Genomic DNA, 16,583 nt, shown 5'->3' on the forward strand with positions numbered 1-16,583 from the left:
CTTAATATCTTCTGAAAATTCCTCTAGCTTGGATTTCTTTCCAAAAATGGCACAATCTGTGCTATCAAGCTCTGACTCTCTTTTGGTTTTCCCTGGGATGTTCGTAGCACCTGCTGGAGATTTGCCATTTGAGCGTTTCCTGTAATGCAAACAAACAGATTTGCCATTAAAATACACCACTACCTCAATATAACGCCACCAGACATAACACAAATTTGGATATAACGCAGTAACGCAGTGCTGGGAGGGCGGGGGCTGTGCACTCCAGTGAATCTAAGAAAGTTCAATATAACACAGTTTCACCTATAACATAATAAGATTTTTAGGTTCCCAAGGACAGTGTTATATCGAGAGGTACAGGGGTACCTCTAAAGGGGGGAAACAGTTCTGCTATCTACAGTGGACTATAGCTTGGGAACCCATGTTTGTAGAAAATGCTGTTTACAAAGCATAAAAAAGTCTCCCAAATGGCTTCTGGAAAATGTCAAACCCACCTCAGCCTCACGCTCTTGAAGGAGATCACAAGCTGTCTTGGGGAGAGACCGCGTGCATGTAAATCCCCACTAACCCCACAGCGCAAGGGGCCGCCTCTGCCCCAAACGGATATAAACAAGGCCTGTGGCCAACACTGCCAGTACCCCCATGGGGGGAGGGGGAACAGCAGCGCTGCATCCCGGTAGCCGGACTCGCTGCGGCCCTCGCCCCGCCGTGGTGACGAGCGCAACCCCCGTCCCCAAGCGCGCGAGCCGGCGTTGGATGGGGAGAGGAGGAGGGTTATACCGAGGGCAGAGCCTCGCCCGCGCCGATCAGCCTCTCACCCGGCCTTGCTGGCAGCCTCGGCCGCGGCCGCTTTGCCCTTCTTGGCCCCAGAAGCGGCGGAATCGTCCTCGAACACGCTGAAAAGATCGTCCCCGAAGGCGTCCGCCATCGCTGCAGCCTGTCCCACCGCGCCCCGCGCGCACCACAGATCTGCTCCTCCTCCGACTCTGCGCTGCGCCGGAAGGGGAAGGCGCGCGGCACTAGCCGGGCTGCACCCGGGCGGAAACCCCGTAGGCGCCCAGCCCACGGGTGGAGATAGAAGAGATGTTCTCCCACAATACAGCGCGCTCTCAGGCGCAAGCATGCCCACAATACAGCGCAGCGCCACCAGCGCCGGAAGTCACCATAGAGTTTCAGCAAGCGCGCGGCGCTGGCCAATCAGAATATTGCTCCTAGCGCGGCGTGAGGCTCTGTGGTACCCGGATGTAAAAGGTCCGGCGCTGTGGCTGCGGGGCCGGCCGGTTGCCGTGCGGACTCGGAGGCGGCGCCCCTGCTGCCGGCGCTATGGGCGGCAAGAACAAGAAGCATAAGGGGGGTGGCGCCGGAGCTGGGGCTGGTCACGGTCACGCCGCTGTGTCCGCAGCCGCCGCTGCTGCCAGGGCTAAAGCGGCTGCCGAGTCCGGAGCCGCCGGGGAAGCTGCGGGCAAGAGACCCGCCGTGAGGCCGGCCCTGGTATCCAAGGAGCCCCGCGTCAAGCAAGGTAGCGCCGGCGGGGGTCCCTCTCGTCCCATTTATCTCCCCGTTCCCTGTCCCACAGGCCGCTGCGCTTAGCGGGAGGCTCCGGCGCGGATCCCCAGCTGCAGTGGCCGGGGACTGGTCTGGCCCCTCGGGCGCTGCCCGCCCCGCACTTTCCTCAGCTCTAAACCCCCCTTTCAGCCGCGGAGACGGGCGCGGTCACCCTCCGGCCAAGGGCACAGAGGTGCAGTCGGGACACGCGGTAGGACGGGTTTAGTCAGGGTTGCTGGTGGGAACTATCTGGGCACTGGCAGCTGGCCTGGGAGCCTGCTTTTTCAGCACAGGCAGCCCCAAGGGTTCCAAAATCATGAGCCGGACCCACGCGGAGCAGGTGATTGACTGAAAAATCAGGACACTTTGAAGATGGAGATTGCCTTTATGGTTTAGATTTCCACCCACAACCAGGGGGGCTCAACGCTGTTGTTCAAAGGAGAGTTGAGACTGAGTTATAATCAAAGGAGCTGGAGTTTTAGGAAGAGCAAGAGCCTCCCATACCATATGAATTGCCAACACTGTGATTACCAGTAATGGGCGTTCTGCAGTCAGCACCATTCTCAGTGATACCTCTGCAGCCACTTTGTCTTCTGCAGCATTACACAAGTGTCTTTGTGGGCAGAATTTGGTACTGACGTAAACCATTTCTCATAAAACATAAGAAGGAATCGTATCCAGCTCGCTTACCGCCAACTATGCTTGCTTTCCAGAGCTCATAGGAATAAAAAGCAATAAAAACCTATTTTATTCAGTTAAATCTGCAGAGTCATAGATTCAGAGACTCTAGGACTGGAAGGGACCTTGAGAGGTCATTGAGTCCAGTCCCCTGCCCTCATGGCAGGACCAAATATTGTCTAGAATATCTCTGATAGACATTTATCTAACCTTCTCTTAAATATCTCCAGAGACGGAGATTCCACAACCTCCCTAGGCAATTTATTCTAGTGTTTAACTACCCTGATCTATTGAGCTGGATAGTTGTAGGGCTTCTATTGCTGTAGTATTTGAGCACCTTACAGTTAAAAATAAACAATATCTTGTGTTGTTCCTAGCTACTAGAAGGTTAATTTTTTTTAAAGAGCTTTCTGTTATTAGGACTATTATATGTCTTTATACATATGAAGAATATGATTGAACACTAAACCGAGCAATTGGACATTTAGTTCTGTATATAGTTAGCTCTGAGGTCATTCTTAGCCCTTCATGAAGTGAGTTCCAGTCAAGTTCCACTACTTGCGAAAGTTTTGTAACCTACACACATTGAGCCTCTCTTTATTGGTCAATGCGGAACATTATAGAAGCAGACTCCAGTGGAGCTAGGGCTAATTCCATAGATGGCTGTGGTTAACAAGCATGCATATCTTAAACATAAACTCTCTGCTCAATAGATTTAGAAAGCAGAGCATTGGAGTGATGATCTTGGTAGTTTGGTAGACTGCTGGTTTTTGCATTTGTAATGGAATAGCTACAGGGAGCAGATCTGAGTAAGATGTCTCAGTTTGTGTAGTCTATATGTAGGGCCCTACAAAATTCACAGTCCATTTTGTCAATTTCACGGTCATAGGATTTTTAAAATTGTAAATTTTATGATTTCAGGTATTTAAATCTAAAAGTTCACTTTGTTGTAATTATAGGGGTCCTGATTCAAAAAGGAGGGGGTTGAGGTGGGGGTATCTGGGTTGCGGTATTACTACCTGTACTTCTGTGCTGCTGTTGCTAGCAGCAGCATTGCCTTCAGAACTGGGCACCTGGAGAGCAGCAGCTGCTGGCCAGGAGCCCAGCTCTGAAGGCAGAGCTGCCACCAGCAGCACCTCAGAAGTATGGATTGCATGGTGTTGCGACCCTTACTTCTGCACTACTGCTTGCCGCTGCCTGGCTGACCAGGTCTGAAGGCAGCAATGCATAAGTAGGAGTGGCTTGGTATGGTATTGCCACTTCTCTGTGCTGCTGCTGGCAGAACACTGCCTTCAGAGCTGGGCGCTGGGCCAACAGCTACCGCTTTCCAGCCGCCCACCTCTGAAGGCAGTGCAGAAGTAAGGGTGGCAGGACTTTGACCCTCTTAAAATAGCTTTGTGAAACCCCCTGCAATTCCCTTTTTGGTCAGGACCCCTTATTTGAGAAACGCTGGTCTCCCCTGTGAAATCCCTATAATATAGGGTAAAAGCACACAAAAGAGCAGATTCATGGTGAGAGATGAGATTTCATGGTCTGTGATGAGTTTTTCCATGAATTTGATAGGGCCATGTCTATATGTAAAGTAAACTCTGGAATAGGGAGGTGAACAGAAAGTATAATCCAGAAGATTATATTACTAGAAAATTTTGCCAGAGTTAATGTGTTTACCAAATACTATGGAATCCCTATCAAACCATATGCCACAAGATGCTTAAAAATTTCAGTTACAATAAATCCTATACCTGAAAAATGTATTAATTCACAAGAAACTCCTGAAATAAAGTAGGTAGTTAAGGATTGGATATGTCCATCTACTTATCAAAAAATGTTACATACCTTCTCTTACACTGTAGGTAGGCCACTGCTTTAGATGATTTAAATTATATTCCTATCTGCTTTGCTCGTTTAAATAATATTTCTTTGGAATTTGCAGGTCCAAAAACCTACAGTTTTGGTTCCACACCTGATTCTAGTGCTGCTGCAAATCTGGATAAATCTATCCTTAAAGTGAGTATGTCTTTCAGGAAAAAACAGCTTCATTTTATTTTTAATACCAGGGTTGGAAGGGACCTCAGGAGGTCATTTAGTCTAACCCACTGCTCAAAGCAGGACCAATCTCTAGACAGATTTTTGCCCCAGATCCTTAAATGGCCCCCTCAAGGATTGAACTCACAACCCTATGTTTAGCAAGGCCAATGCTCAAACCGCTGAGCTATCCCTCCCCCTTTCTTCCCTGTACTTAACTCTAGCAGGAAAAAAAAAATCTTTCTTGTTATTTAGTCTGTAGCTCATGAAAGTGTACTGGACTCTAGAAATCTGCAGGCATCCTTTCTGTTGAGTTTCATGTGACAAGTGGAGCAGCTTCAAGAAAACAGTCAAGACATATTAGTATTTTCATCATGAGGAAACTTTATCTGATTTGAAATATAATTCTGTGAACTTTAAAATATTTGATCTCTGAAATTAACTTTGGTGTATTGTAAAAATATATTGCATGCCAAAGAGCTCTGCAAAACCAGTTTCTTTTGGTGGTGGGTTTTCTATAGGATTTTAGTCTCTTATTGATGTAAACTTTGTGTCCATAACAGGATTTTGCTACCTATGTAAGATCTAATCCTTTTACATAAGCAGTTTCAATAAAATGGACGTGGGGATTAAGGGCAAGCAGGATTTGGTCAATAGTCTATATATGACAGGTATTCAAAGGATGTTGAAGATAGCCAAATATTGTGGCCTGATCAAATCACTTGTTTTGACTGTGTTTTTTTTTCAGATTAGTATTGTCATATGTCAAAGATCATGTTACAACTTGTCTTGATACAAAATTAATATAATATGACTTGAGCAATCTGGTTGGTACAGGGCATTATTTCTTTACGAAAGCCATGTTCCATGTTTTTTTTGGAGTGAGAGTATAGGTTTTTTTCTACATCCTTTCAATTCTTTGAGTCTGCAGAGACCGCTAGCAAGGGTGCAAAGCGGGAACTGAACCAAGTCCATCTGCTTATTTCACAGAGCCAGTCATAAAGTAGTTATCTGCAATATTCAGTTGCTGACAGCTCACTGTTTTGGAGCTGAATATATGTGTTTTGGTTTAAACTAAAACCAAAACTTTAAATTTAAGATGGCCCAGGTCTCACTTAAAGGTTTCAGTGGTGCTCAAGCAGATCTATATATTTCTCTAGTTTAAACCTCTCTAAGGGCTACTGTATGTTCAGATAGCTGACAGTTTTTGTTGTTGTTTTTTTAAGTCCTAGTCCTTTATCTTTGGATTGTTTTTTTCTCATCTGGTCAAAAAGATTTATTTGGCTCCCGCTCACGTGAACAAATTGCATTTCCCTAAAAGCAAAGTAGGCCCTCTCTTTAACAGAGAGAGCTTTCTCCACAATTTAGGTAAGAGAGCATCACAGCTTTGAATATTCTTTTTTTTTTTTTTTTTTTTAATCTTCTGCTAGTATCTTGCCCAATAATATACATAAGAAGTTTCCTAAAGTAGGCGAGAATTGGAAAAATAAAGGGTTTTGCTGGTAAGGAGTCTTCTGCCTTCCTATCTCTCTTTTTTTCTTGTCTGTCTTTGATGTTGGAATGTATCTTAGTTCATGTTTGTAAGATTTTATTTAGTTTATAATGACTAGGGTCTGTCTCCACAGGTAGTGATTAACAGTAATTTGGAAAAAAGGATTATTGGAGTAATCAATGAGCACAAAATGCAAAGTGGTGACAAGGGAATGATTTCTAGAAGACTTACTGCCAAAAAATTACAGGTGGAGTATAAATCTTCCCCTCCCCCCCCCTTCTAGATCAGAGTTTCTCAAACGGGTCTCCGCTTGTGTAGGGAAAGCTCCCGGTGTGTTTACCTGCCCTATCCACAGGTCCAGCCAGTCATGGCTCCCGCTGATCGGCCGGACCTGCGGATGGGGCAGGTAAACACACCGGCCCGGCCCACCAGGGGCTTTCCCTACACAAGCAGCAACCCCTGTTTGAGAAACCCTGCTCTAGATCAACATTTATTCGGGGTGATCGTAAATAGGTAACTTTTCTGTCACTTTTACTTTAGTATTTGGTGTAAGCCAAGTTTTCTCATTTTACAATACAACATAATTTTGTTAAAAACTCTTTAAAATCTCAGATATCAAATGTAATTGGCCAGTAGGATGTCCTCGCCAATTTAAGTCAATAGTTGAAGATGCTTGGGTGTGAGATGAAATAAGTAATCATTTGAGTGGAACATGAGAGGGCTTGAAAACTCCAGTGGTGAGTGGGAAGCTCTTCTTGGCAAGTATGACTGTAAACCACTTATTTTTCCAGAATTTAAGGTTTTATTTTAGTTCTTATGGTGACAAAGAACCTTCCAGACTTAAATAGCTGCAGTGTTTTCCTGAGCATGCATATGGCTCTAGTGCCTTTGTTGCTGCAGTTCAACTCCCTATGGGGAGCCATAAAACTGTCAAGTAATGTCAGTTTCTTGCTTGGGAATGCAATTAACATGTTACGCTTACTCTGGAGAAGAGGGCTGAAATTGAGGCTGAGGGGAGGGGCAGATTACCGGAGACTCTTCCTCTCTCCAGCCTCCTATCTGCTATGAAGAATAGAATAGTTGTTTCCTACTCCTCATGCTAACCAAGAAGCCCTGATGTGAGAGTGAAGAAATACAAACACCTATTCCCTTCTAGCAGGTTGATGGGAGTGATTCTCCACTCTCATCAGATACCTAATAACAAAAAGCTGGAGTCCCCATGCAGGATCTTTTTCTAAATTGGCATTATTTCTACTACTTAAATCAATTTCTTTCTTAAAATGTACTAATTATCTTTATTTGTAGGATGTATATATGGCTTTGCAAGGATTTTCTTTTAAGACTGAGGACATTGAGGAAGCTATGAAAAATACAATTTTGTATGGTGGTGATCTTCACTCTGCACTTGACTGGCTTTGTTTAAACCTTTCTGATGGTAAGCGTTATACCTAAGAAGTGACTTTTAGGTACCAAAGTTGTTTGAATCTTTTGTAACTGATTTTTATTGAGCAAGTTTTTGTCTTGCTTTTAGTGACTGACAGTGTATGGTACCACTTATTCTTAAGAGCAGGGATTTCACTTTTTCCATCTTCTATCACTAGCAACACTATTAGGTATTATCTAGAAAAACTGTTTCCATAAAAATATGATGTAGAAAAAGACAAGGTGGGTGAGGTATTTTTTTTTTATTGGACCAACATCTGCTGGTGAAAGAGAATTTGGTCCGGTGAAAGATATTACCTCATGTGTCTCATATCCTAGAACCAACAAGGCTTTGACAACACTGCAGATGGCGTGGAAATATGTTCCTCTTGTAGACTGAAGGAGCACTCTGAAGCAGAGAAATCTTAGCACCACAGTGTCCCTCAGAAGGCTCAAAGGAAATTCATTAAATCATATATAAAGATAGAAAATCCCCAAGAGGGCCTCGTATTCTACTGTTGCCTTTAAAGATGTGAATTACAGGTGGTTTTGTGTTGTACAAGAGCAATAGCAATCACTGTGGTGTGGGAATGCTACATAGTAGTAACAGTTTATTTCAGTAGGATTAGTAGCAATTAGAACCAGGTGCAGAGTTGCTACTTTTTCTAGCTGTATTTCGGACTTTCTGCTTAACTTTGGACAAGTCATTTAATCTCCTTACCTCCATTTATGCATCTACAGAATGGGTATAATAAGCGGAAATCAGTATCTGCTCAGGTGAATATCAAGATCGGGGGTTGATTCAGTCCTACGTGGTGTTTATTTCTTATTTTTAGTTTGTGCTCAGTGCCATTGAAAGTTATTTTTTTCTCTTACTTGGAATTACATTTTATTTTAAAGATGCATTACCTGAAGGATTCAGTCAGCAGCTTGAAGAAGAGCAACACAAACCTAGAGCAAAATTTCGTTCTCCTGTGCCACAAAGTGAAACTCTTCAGATATCAAACAACAAAAAGGATGATGGACCTGAAATAAAGGTAATTTTGAGGAATTGTGGGAAGGAGTTTTCAATGGTTTAACTCCCACTGACTTTTGTAGGAGCAGAGTTATGTCAACGTAGAACATATTATTGAAAATCCCATCCTGTGTGTTCAGTAATTTAAAGTACATAGAAGGATTTCTATTCTCTAGAGTAGAATGGTTGTAAAGATGTAACTTTTTTCACCTGACGCTCAAAAAATGAAAGGTTTATGAAGTTTTGGGGGTAACATTTGACTTGCTGGAAAAAATGCCAAGTCCCAATACAGTTAAATCTCCTACTCTCCAGCCTCCACTACCCATTAATTCCATTTACCACTGCTGTATTCTATAGAACAACACATACACCTGGATGCAATTTTTATTGATTTGTGCCTATATAAGTTTGCCTCTGTGGTTTAGGAGTCCAGTACCACAAGTTATCAAATCTTAATCAAGATTCCCCACATAATCCTCTCTCCCTCCCTTCCCTGTTCCCCCGCAGTGGTTGTAAAACATTTATCTTACTATCAAAAAAAGCATATATATAAATTGTGTGATGTTTTGCAAGATCTGAGAAGCATCTTCATTTTTTTAATTGTTTTGAATTTTAAGCAACATTTCTCAAATATTGACCAAAACAGTGATTAAACCTTTTCAGTTTCCTTTACAGTTATCTTTTTAATCCTGGCTGTTCTTCCTAATAGAGACATACTGTGAAAGACAAAGAAATGAGTATGAAGGATTGGATTCTGCAGTATGCTGAGCAACAGAGTGATGATGAGAAAAACGAGTCTGTGAAAAATGCAGAAGATGAGGAAAAGTTTGACCCTGTAAGCCAGAGAGCGATTTGTATATGGAGTCTTTCTTTCAAATGGCAGTTTTCATGTGGTATTTATCTATAAACTCTGGCTCTACTGTATGTGTGTATTTTTTGAAAATCAAGGGCTGAATAACTGATTTAATCATTGTCTTAGTTTTTGTAGATTTGACAGATTTGCAGGCAGAAGGAGAAGGGTTTAAAAGGAAAAAAAACTTCTAGAAGTAATGCTTCCTAAGTCATTCTCCCTTTTGTTTTTTGTGTTGAATGCAAAACTTTTGCTGCATAATGCTAGAAAGGAAAATGCAGTCCTTTTAAGAGACTTAAACAAGTGGGATAATTGTTGTTTTCCATTCCTGCCCTTGTGAAGAGAAATATTTAGCCTTTTTTTTCTTTTTTATTTGTGAAATTAGAATTGTTCATTCTCCCGCTAAAGGATTTCTTTCATATAAATATTGTGTTTGGTGTGGATGGGGTTTGGGAGGGAATATGCTTTATTATGTAGTTTGTAATTAATTTCACCTGGAAAATATCCAGGATGTAACTAATGATCTTGTTTGGAACAGAATGAAAGATATGTGCATTTGGCTACAAAGCTCTTGGAAGCAAAGGAACAGGCAAGTTCCTCCAAGCAGGATAAAGACAAGCAAAGCCAGAAGGTGGCACAAGAAAAAATAAGAAGAATTCAGCATGGTATGGACATTCAAATTATCTGTACCTTTTAATAAACTTAAATTTTTAATTGTACTATCATACTTTTGCTGGTAAATCTATCAACTATTAGGAAAAATCTCTTTAAAATGATACTTAAGTACTTTTTAACTGGGTTCATAACACTACATGAATTGTAGACCTTCATAAATTTCTTTTTGGTGTGACCCAAGATATTGAAAAATAACTAATTTTACTGGATGCATTTCTGACTGTCCAACCTGTCACATTTTCAAAGGATGAATGGTAAGCACATAAGAAAAAACAACAGCTCCTGTTTTCTTTTGCAGAAATGGCAGCACTAGAAGAACATCCTGTGTTTAATCCAGCTATAAAAATGTCAAACCAACAACAGAATGAAAAGAAAAAATCTTTGCTTCCTGAAGCTCATTTGAACCTCAACTTGCTTGAAAAATCTGGAGCTGCTGCAGAGGAAGAGAACGGTATGATTGAAATTAAGAACAATACAAACTTTATTTGCTGTACTCCAATTAACTAAAGATTTGTAAAGGCCCCTGGATTGTACATTCTTCTGTATGGTGTAGGACCCTGGATTACAGTGAAGGCAGGATAAGCCAACTTAACTTCTCAGCTGGCTTTAAAGCAATATATTAATTGTAGCACAGCAGCTTTAAAGCTTTTTATTTTCTTTTTCCACTAATTGTCACTCATGAGTCAGATCATGATTTGAATACATCTTTTCTGTAGATGGAAAGCTAATATTCTGATTCACTGCGTCACCAATCAGATGTTAATTTCCTTCAACAAAGATCTTTAATTGAAACCTTTGACTGTTGTTTGGAATGAGTGGTATCCTGTATTGGTCCTGAACCACCAAGATCAAATGTAGTATTCTTCTTAAGAATTATAGCTGTATGCCAGATTTGCTATAATTAAAATTTAAGTATAGATGTTGCCATACTGAACCAGGCCAGTAATCTGTGTCTGATATTAGCTAGTATCTGTACTTACTAAATATAAATGCAGAATCTTTCTAAAAAATTTTTCTTTATACTAAAAATGCCTAAGTCAAGAGAAAATTACTTTGGGTTTATTCAAGAATTAAGAAAGTTTGGAGCCTCCATGTGAACATCTAAAATAATGTAAATTTTGTTCTACCATTTCAGTGAAAAAGAGGGAGCCTCGAGATGTAAGGAATTTTGACTACACTGCTCGAAGTTGGACTGGTAAATCTCCTAAACAGTTTTTGATAGATTGGTGCAGGAAAAATTTCCCCAAGAGTCCAAATCCTTCTTTTGAAAAAGTTCCGGTGGGTAGATATTGGAAATGTAGGTATGTACTTCTTGCAAAGTTGAATTTTCTACTGATTCACATAACTATCTTAAACTCTAGCTGCTCCATTTAATTGAATGACTCTAAACATACATATTGTTACTTTTTTGGGAATTGACGCAAGTTGACAAATTTTACACACATTTGTAAAATCAGTGTCATTGAATATGCATTTTTCACTGAAAAAAAGTGTTGGCTGAAAAATTTTACCTAGCTCTACATATGGTAAGTTTTCATACAATATTTTGCAGTAATGCCCACATCATCTAAGTACAGTAACTCCTCAGTTAGTCGTCCCGGTTAATGTTTTGTTGCTGATCAATTAGGGAACATGCTTGTTTAAAGTTACGCAATGCTCCCTTCTAACATTGTTGGGCAGCCTCCTGCTTTGTCCACTGCTTGCAGAAAGAGCAGCCTGTTGGAGCTGGTTGGTGGAGGCTTGGAACCAGGGTGGACCGGCAGCCCCCGTATAAACTCCCCTCCGCCCTAAGTTCCCTGTGTGGCAGCTGCCCAGCAGGCTATCAATTGCGAGTCAGTTCAGCTGTCCCTCCTCCCACTGCCATGTGCTGCTCCTGCCCTCTGCCTTGGAGCTGCTCCCCAGAGCCTCCTGCTTGGTGTGCAAGGAGGGTGCTAATGTCAGGGTGTCCCCCTCCCCCTGCAACTTCACCCTATCGGGCCATCTCCACCATGGGGGACGACACATGACAGGGCTCAAGATGGAGGGAGCTTGCTGGCAGCAGCTGCCATCTCAACTTGCTGATCTATTTAAACAGGCAGTGTACTTAGAGTGGGGTTAACGTATTTAAAGGGGCAATGCTTTGTCTGTCTGTCTGTCTCTCTCTCTCTCTCCCTCTCCCATGCCATCTCCCTTCCCTCCATTCGTGCTGCCTTGTAGAGTGTGATGCTACATTAACAATGTGTTAACCTTGAGGGCTCAGCTGAGTGCTAGGTTATCATCTAGCAGTAAGGCATTCACTGGGGAAATAGCTCATTCTCTTCCACCCTCTGACTTCACCACCTCAACCACGCTTCACGATCGTCATTGTTGTGTACAGTATTAAATTGTTTAAAACTTATACTGTTTATATGTGTGTGAAATATAGCCTTTTTGTCTGGCGAAAAAAATGTCCCTGGAATCTAATACCCCCCCCCCATTTACTTGAATTCTTATGGGGAAATTGGATTTGCTTAACATCATGTCGCTTAAAGTAGCATTTTTCAGGAACATAACTCCTTGCTTAATGTTGTAGTTACTGTAAATGTTTGTTTCCACAAGTAGGTCATTTTAAGTTTTATCAAAGGTGCTTTGGGTCTACTTGTTTTTGCTTTCTCAAAAAACAAACAACCCTACAGGTTACTGTAATCTCCCCCTAGAGATCAGTTCCATAAACCTGTTACTACACTTTTTTATTTGTTTTATGTTGAACCCTTAACAGTTAACGATTTTATTTGTGTAGTGTTTTTTGTCTGATAACCTTCAGTTTCCAATTTTTTGAATATTACATATTAAGCAAAAATAATAGGTTTAGTGCTGCACCTACTAGTAAATAGAAATGTCTGTCTGAAATATGATTTTATAGAACTGGTTTTTCTATCTTTGAAGGATTAAGGTTACCAAATCAGTTGATGTAATGGCAGTGTGTCCTACAATTGTGACAGAGGATAGTATGCAAGCTCAGCATCTGGCTGCTACATTGGCTCTCTATCACTTAGTCAAAGGACAGGTAAGATTTTCACTACACTAGATGCTTAGGATGGAATGTATTTTCACATTTAAGATTTTATTTGCTGACATAATATCCATATTCGTCTTTTAATAATCTGAATCAGTAACGATTTTCCAGGCTCAAATTATCCCTGTAAATTAAATGTTCACTTGTCCTAACTGAAGGTGCCAAACATAATCATGTGAGGCCGCAATGCGTGGCAAGACTTCATGGTGTGGAATAGTTAATATTGGAAAAAGTTAAAAACATTTTCTACCAGATGCAGTACCCATAGGTAGAAACATGCTCAACATGGTTACAAATATATGAACCTTCAGCTTGCTTTCTCCCCCTTTTTACTTGTTGGATTTGCTCATTTAGAGAGAATTAGTGAGCACTGGTATTTAAGTTGTTCTTTGGAGTAGTTTTTGATTATGTGAGAAATTATCTTCTGTCTACTGTTCAGCGGTATAGTTGTCAAATAAATAAAACAGCAATAATTCTGCATCAGAGTACAGAAGACTTAATATTTTCATTTAATGAAACTGTCAATTAATTGATGTACAATCCTTGTGACCGTGTAAGAGCAAAAGGCCTTTCAACATCCCTATTATACATTTTTTAATATGGTCCGTTGAAATAACTGATGATACTCAAGTTTCATATATACTTTTTTCCTTGTTTTTATTTTTTATGTATCTTCATTCTAAATGTAGGATTTGGAAAAACTAATCATTCCTTAGCTGCAATCAAATACTAGCAACATATTTAAGGGAAGATTTGAGGTCTCAGATAAAAATGTTGTCATAGAAAGTACCCACACAGGCTCTGAAGACAAGTGATTAAAATCTGCATCTATAGAGAGGAAGTTTTTAAGTATTTGGATCAGTGGTATAGTCTTTCATTTCTTAAAGATTTTTTTAAGGTAACTTCTAGAATTTTTAAATTGATTTATAGGTGAAATGTCAGTGAAGCTACAGAATAATACATATTGTCACTTTTTCTCTGTTTTCTCTAAAGTCGGTCCATCAGTTGCTGCCTCCCCCATATCGAGATGTTTGGTTAGAATGGAGTGAAACTGAAAAGAAAAAGGAAGAAGAAAGCAAGTTAGAAATTAACAAACCTCGTGATAACTTTATTGCTAAGTTATTAAACAAACTCAAGCAACAGCAGCAACAGCAGCAATCTGAAAACAAACCCAAAGCATCAGAAGATCCAGAGGACTCCTGGGAAAACTTAGTTTCCGAAGAGGACTTCAACAGACTGTCTCTTGAGACCACAAGCACAGATGATTTGGAACCTGTGAGGATCCTGTTTAAAAAACTTCAAAGTTCCTCCAGATACCAGAGACTTTTGAAGGAGAGACAACAGTTACCTGTGTTTAAACACAGACATTCAATCATAGAAACTCTTAAAAAGCATAGAGTAGTTGTTGTGGCTGGAGAAACAGGCAGTGGCAAAAGTACCCAAGTGCCCCATTTCTTGTTGGAGGATTTGCTGTTAAATGTTGGGGGATCAAGTAAATGTAATATTGTCTGCACACAACCCCGAAGGATCTCAGCAGTGAGTCTGGCTACCAGAGTTTGTGAAGAAATGGGCTGTGAAACTGGACCTGGAGGAAGAGTAAGCTACTACTTGATTCATGGCTAATGGCTTAGACAACTGGTTTTATAGGAAATTTATTTTTCTGTACATAGTGGAAGCTACATAATGTTTAGCATGATTTTACTTAAAGACCACTTTCCTTTGCCTTAAAATGCATTTTCCTTTGCTTTTTGTTAAACACTGGATTACTAATTAATAGGACTGTCAAGCGATGGAAAAAAAAAATAATCGCAATTAATCGCGTTGTTAAACAATAATAGGCCATTCATTTAAAATATTTTTGGATGTTTTCTACATTTTTTAATATATTGCTTTCAGTTATAACAGAATAAAGTGTACATTCCTCATTTTATATTTATTTTTTATTACAAATATTTGCACTGTAAAAAACGAGAGTATTTTTCACCTACTATAAGTACTGTAGTGCAATCTTTGTCATGAAAGTTGAACTTCCAAATGTAGAATTATGTACCAAAATAACTGCATTCAAAAATAAAACAATGTAAAATTTTAGAGCCTACAAGTCCAATCAGTCCTTTTCTTGATTAGCCAATTGCTCAGGCAAACAAGTTTGTTTACATTTGCAGGAGATAATGCTGCCCACTTCTTGTTCACAATGTCACATTAAAGTGAGAACAGGTGTTCCCATGGCACTGTTGTAGCCAGTGTCACAAGATATTTACATGCCAGATACACTAAAGATTCATATGTCCCTTCATGCTTCAACTGGTATTCCAGAGGACATGAATTTGTGCTGTGACAGGTTCTCCTTGATAATAGTGTAAAGCAGTGCAGACTGATGCATGTTCATTTTCATCATCCAAGTCAGATGCCACCTGAAGAGGGTTAATTTTCTTTTTTGGCGGTTCGGGTTCTGTAGTTTCCTCATTGGAATGTTGCTCTTTTAAGACTTCTGAAAGCATGCTCCACACCTCATCCTTCTCAGATTTTGGAAGGCACTTCAGATTCTTAAACCCTGGCTTGCGTGCTGTAGCTATCTTTAGACATCTCACATTGGTAACCTTTGCGTTTTGTCAAATCTGCAGTGAAAGTGTTCTTAAAATGATAGTAGTCTTGGATGAGGACTACTATAACATGAAATATATGGCAGAATGCAGGTAAAATAGAGCTAGAGATGTACAATTCTCCCCCAAGGAGTTGAGTCACAAATATTATTAATACATTATTTTTTTTAACGAACATCATCAGCATGGAAGCATGTCCTCTAGAATGGTGGCCGAAGCATGAAGGGGCATATGAATGTTTAGCATATCTGCCATGTAAATACCTTGCAATGCCGGTTACAAAAGTACCATGCAAACACCTGTTCTCACTTTCTGGTGACATTGTAAATAAGAAGTGGACAGCATTATCACCTGTAAATGTAAACAAACTTGTTTGTCTTTAGCGATTGGCTGAACGAGAAGTAGGACTGAGTGGACTTGTAGGCTCTAAAGCTTTGCATAGTTTTGTTTTTGAGTGCAGTTATGCAACCAAAAAAAATCTACGTTTGTAAGTTGCACTTTCACAATAAAGCGACTGCACAATGGTACTTGTATGAGGTGAATTGAAAAATACTGTTTCTTTTGTTTGTTTTTTTACAGCGCATATATTTGTTATAAAAAATAATATAAAGTGAGCAGTGTACACTCTGTATTCTGTGTTCTAATTGAAATCAATATATTTTAAAATGTAGAAAAACATCCCAAAATAGAAGGACTGTAGCCCAGGGTCTCAGGCTAAGGAGGACCCTGCAAAAATAAATCCATAATTATATATGATTCAGTGGTCACCAACCCGTGGATTGCGATCGACTGGTTGATCCTGCAGCCTCTGCCAGTTGATCATGATCTCCAGGCCACTAAAACTCCAGTGGCGCAGCAGGGCTCAGGCAGGCTGCCTGCATGCCGTGACCCAACGCCACTCCTCTCCGTACGCCATACCTGCCCCCAGAACCATCCCCGCAGCTCCCACTGGCTGGCTCATGGTCAATGCGAGTTGTGGGGGCAGCACTTGCAGGTGCGGGCAGTGCACAAAGACACGCTGCCCCTCTCCCCCCAGAGACACGCAGAGACATGCCAGCAGCCAGCTGCTTCTAGGAGCAGCATGGGGCTATGGCAGGCAGCCTGTCTGAGCTCTGCTGCACCGCTGGGCAGAAGCCACCTCTGGTAAGTGCGTCTTGGCCTGAGCTTGCACCTCACACCCCTTCCTGGACCCCAACCCCCTGCACCAAACTCCCTCCTAGAGCCCTCACCCTCTCCTGCACCCC

At 41.1% G+C, this 16,583-nt stretch overlaps 2 protein-coding genes across 3 annotated transcripts in view; one reads left to right on the forward strand and one right to left on the reverse strand.

The window, feature by feature from the left end:
• The window catches only part of MTREX (Mtr4 exosome RNA helicase), a 99,557-nt gene extending 98,491 nt beyond the window's left edge, over nucleotides 1-1,066 (reverse strand). Inside the window, exons 1-2 of the mRNA XM_030567543.1 lie at nucleotides 819-1,066; nucleotides 2-139 (exon numbers count right to left, since the gene is read on the reverse strand). Coding sequence (XP_030423403.1) covers nucleotides 2-139; nucleotides 819-928 — 248 coding nt within the window. The 5' untranslated portion in view covers nucleotides 929-1,066. The remainder of the gene's footprint in view (nucleotide 1; nucleotides 140-818) is intronic.
• Nucleotides 1,067-1,250: 184 nt separating this feature from the next.
• Nucleotides 1,251-16,583, forward strand: part of DHX29 (DExH-box helicase 29) — a 37,989-nt gene continuing 22,656 nt past the window's right edge. The window contains exons 1-11 of one of the 2 annotated variants that reach the window (XM_030566519.1): nucleotides 1,251-1,519; nucleotides 4,157-4,230; nucleotides 5,874-5,987; nucleotides 7,046-7,175; nucleotides 8,063-8,199; nucleotides 8,887-9,012; nucleotides 9,566-9,692; nucleotides 10,001-10,153; nucleotides 10,838-11,003; nucleotides 12,607-12,727; nucleotides 13,730-14,332. In XM_030566519.1, the coding sequence (XP_030422379.1) occupies nucleotides 1,324-1,519; nucleotides 4,157-4,230; nucleotides 5,874-5,987; nucleotides 7,046-7,175; nucleotides 8,063-8,199; nucleotides 8,887-9,012; nucleotides 9,566-9,692; nucleotides 10,001-10,153; nucleotides 10,838-11,003; nucleotides 12,607-12,727; nucleotides 13,730-14,332 (1,947 nt within the window). In that variant the 5' untranslated portion in view covers nucleotides 1,251-1,323. Of the gene's footprint in view, nucleotides 1,520-4,156; nucleotides 4,231-5,873; nucleotides 5,988-7,045; nucleotides 7,176-8,062; nucleotides 8,200-8,886; nucleotides 9,013-9,565; nucleotides 9,693-10,000; nucleotides 10,154-10,837; nucleotides 11,004-12,606; nucleotides 12,728-13,729; nucleotides 14,333-16,583 lie in introns of those variants that run through there. The other variant, XM_030566521.1, reaches the window with a different exon arrangement.

The sequence above is a fragment of the Gopherus evgoodei genome, chromosome 6 (genome assembly GCF_007399415.2).
Source record: "Gopherus evgoodei ecotype Sinaloan lineage chromosome 6, rGopEvg1_v1.p, whole genome shotgun sequence".
In the NCBI taxonomy this organism is placed as follows: Eukaryota; Metazoa; Chordata; order Testudines; family Testudinidae; genus Gopherus; species Gopherus evgoodei.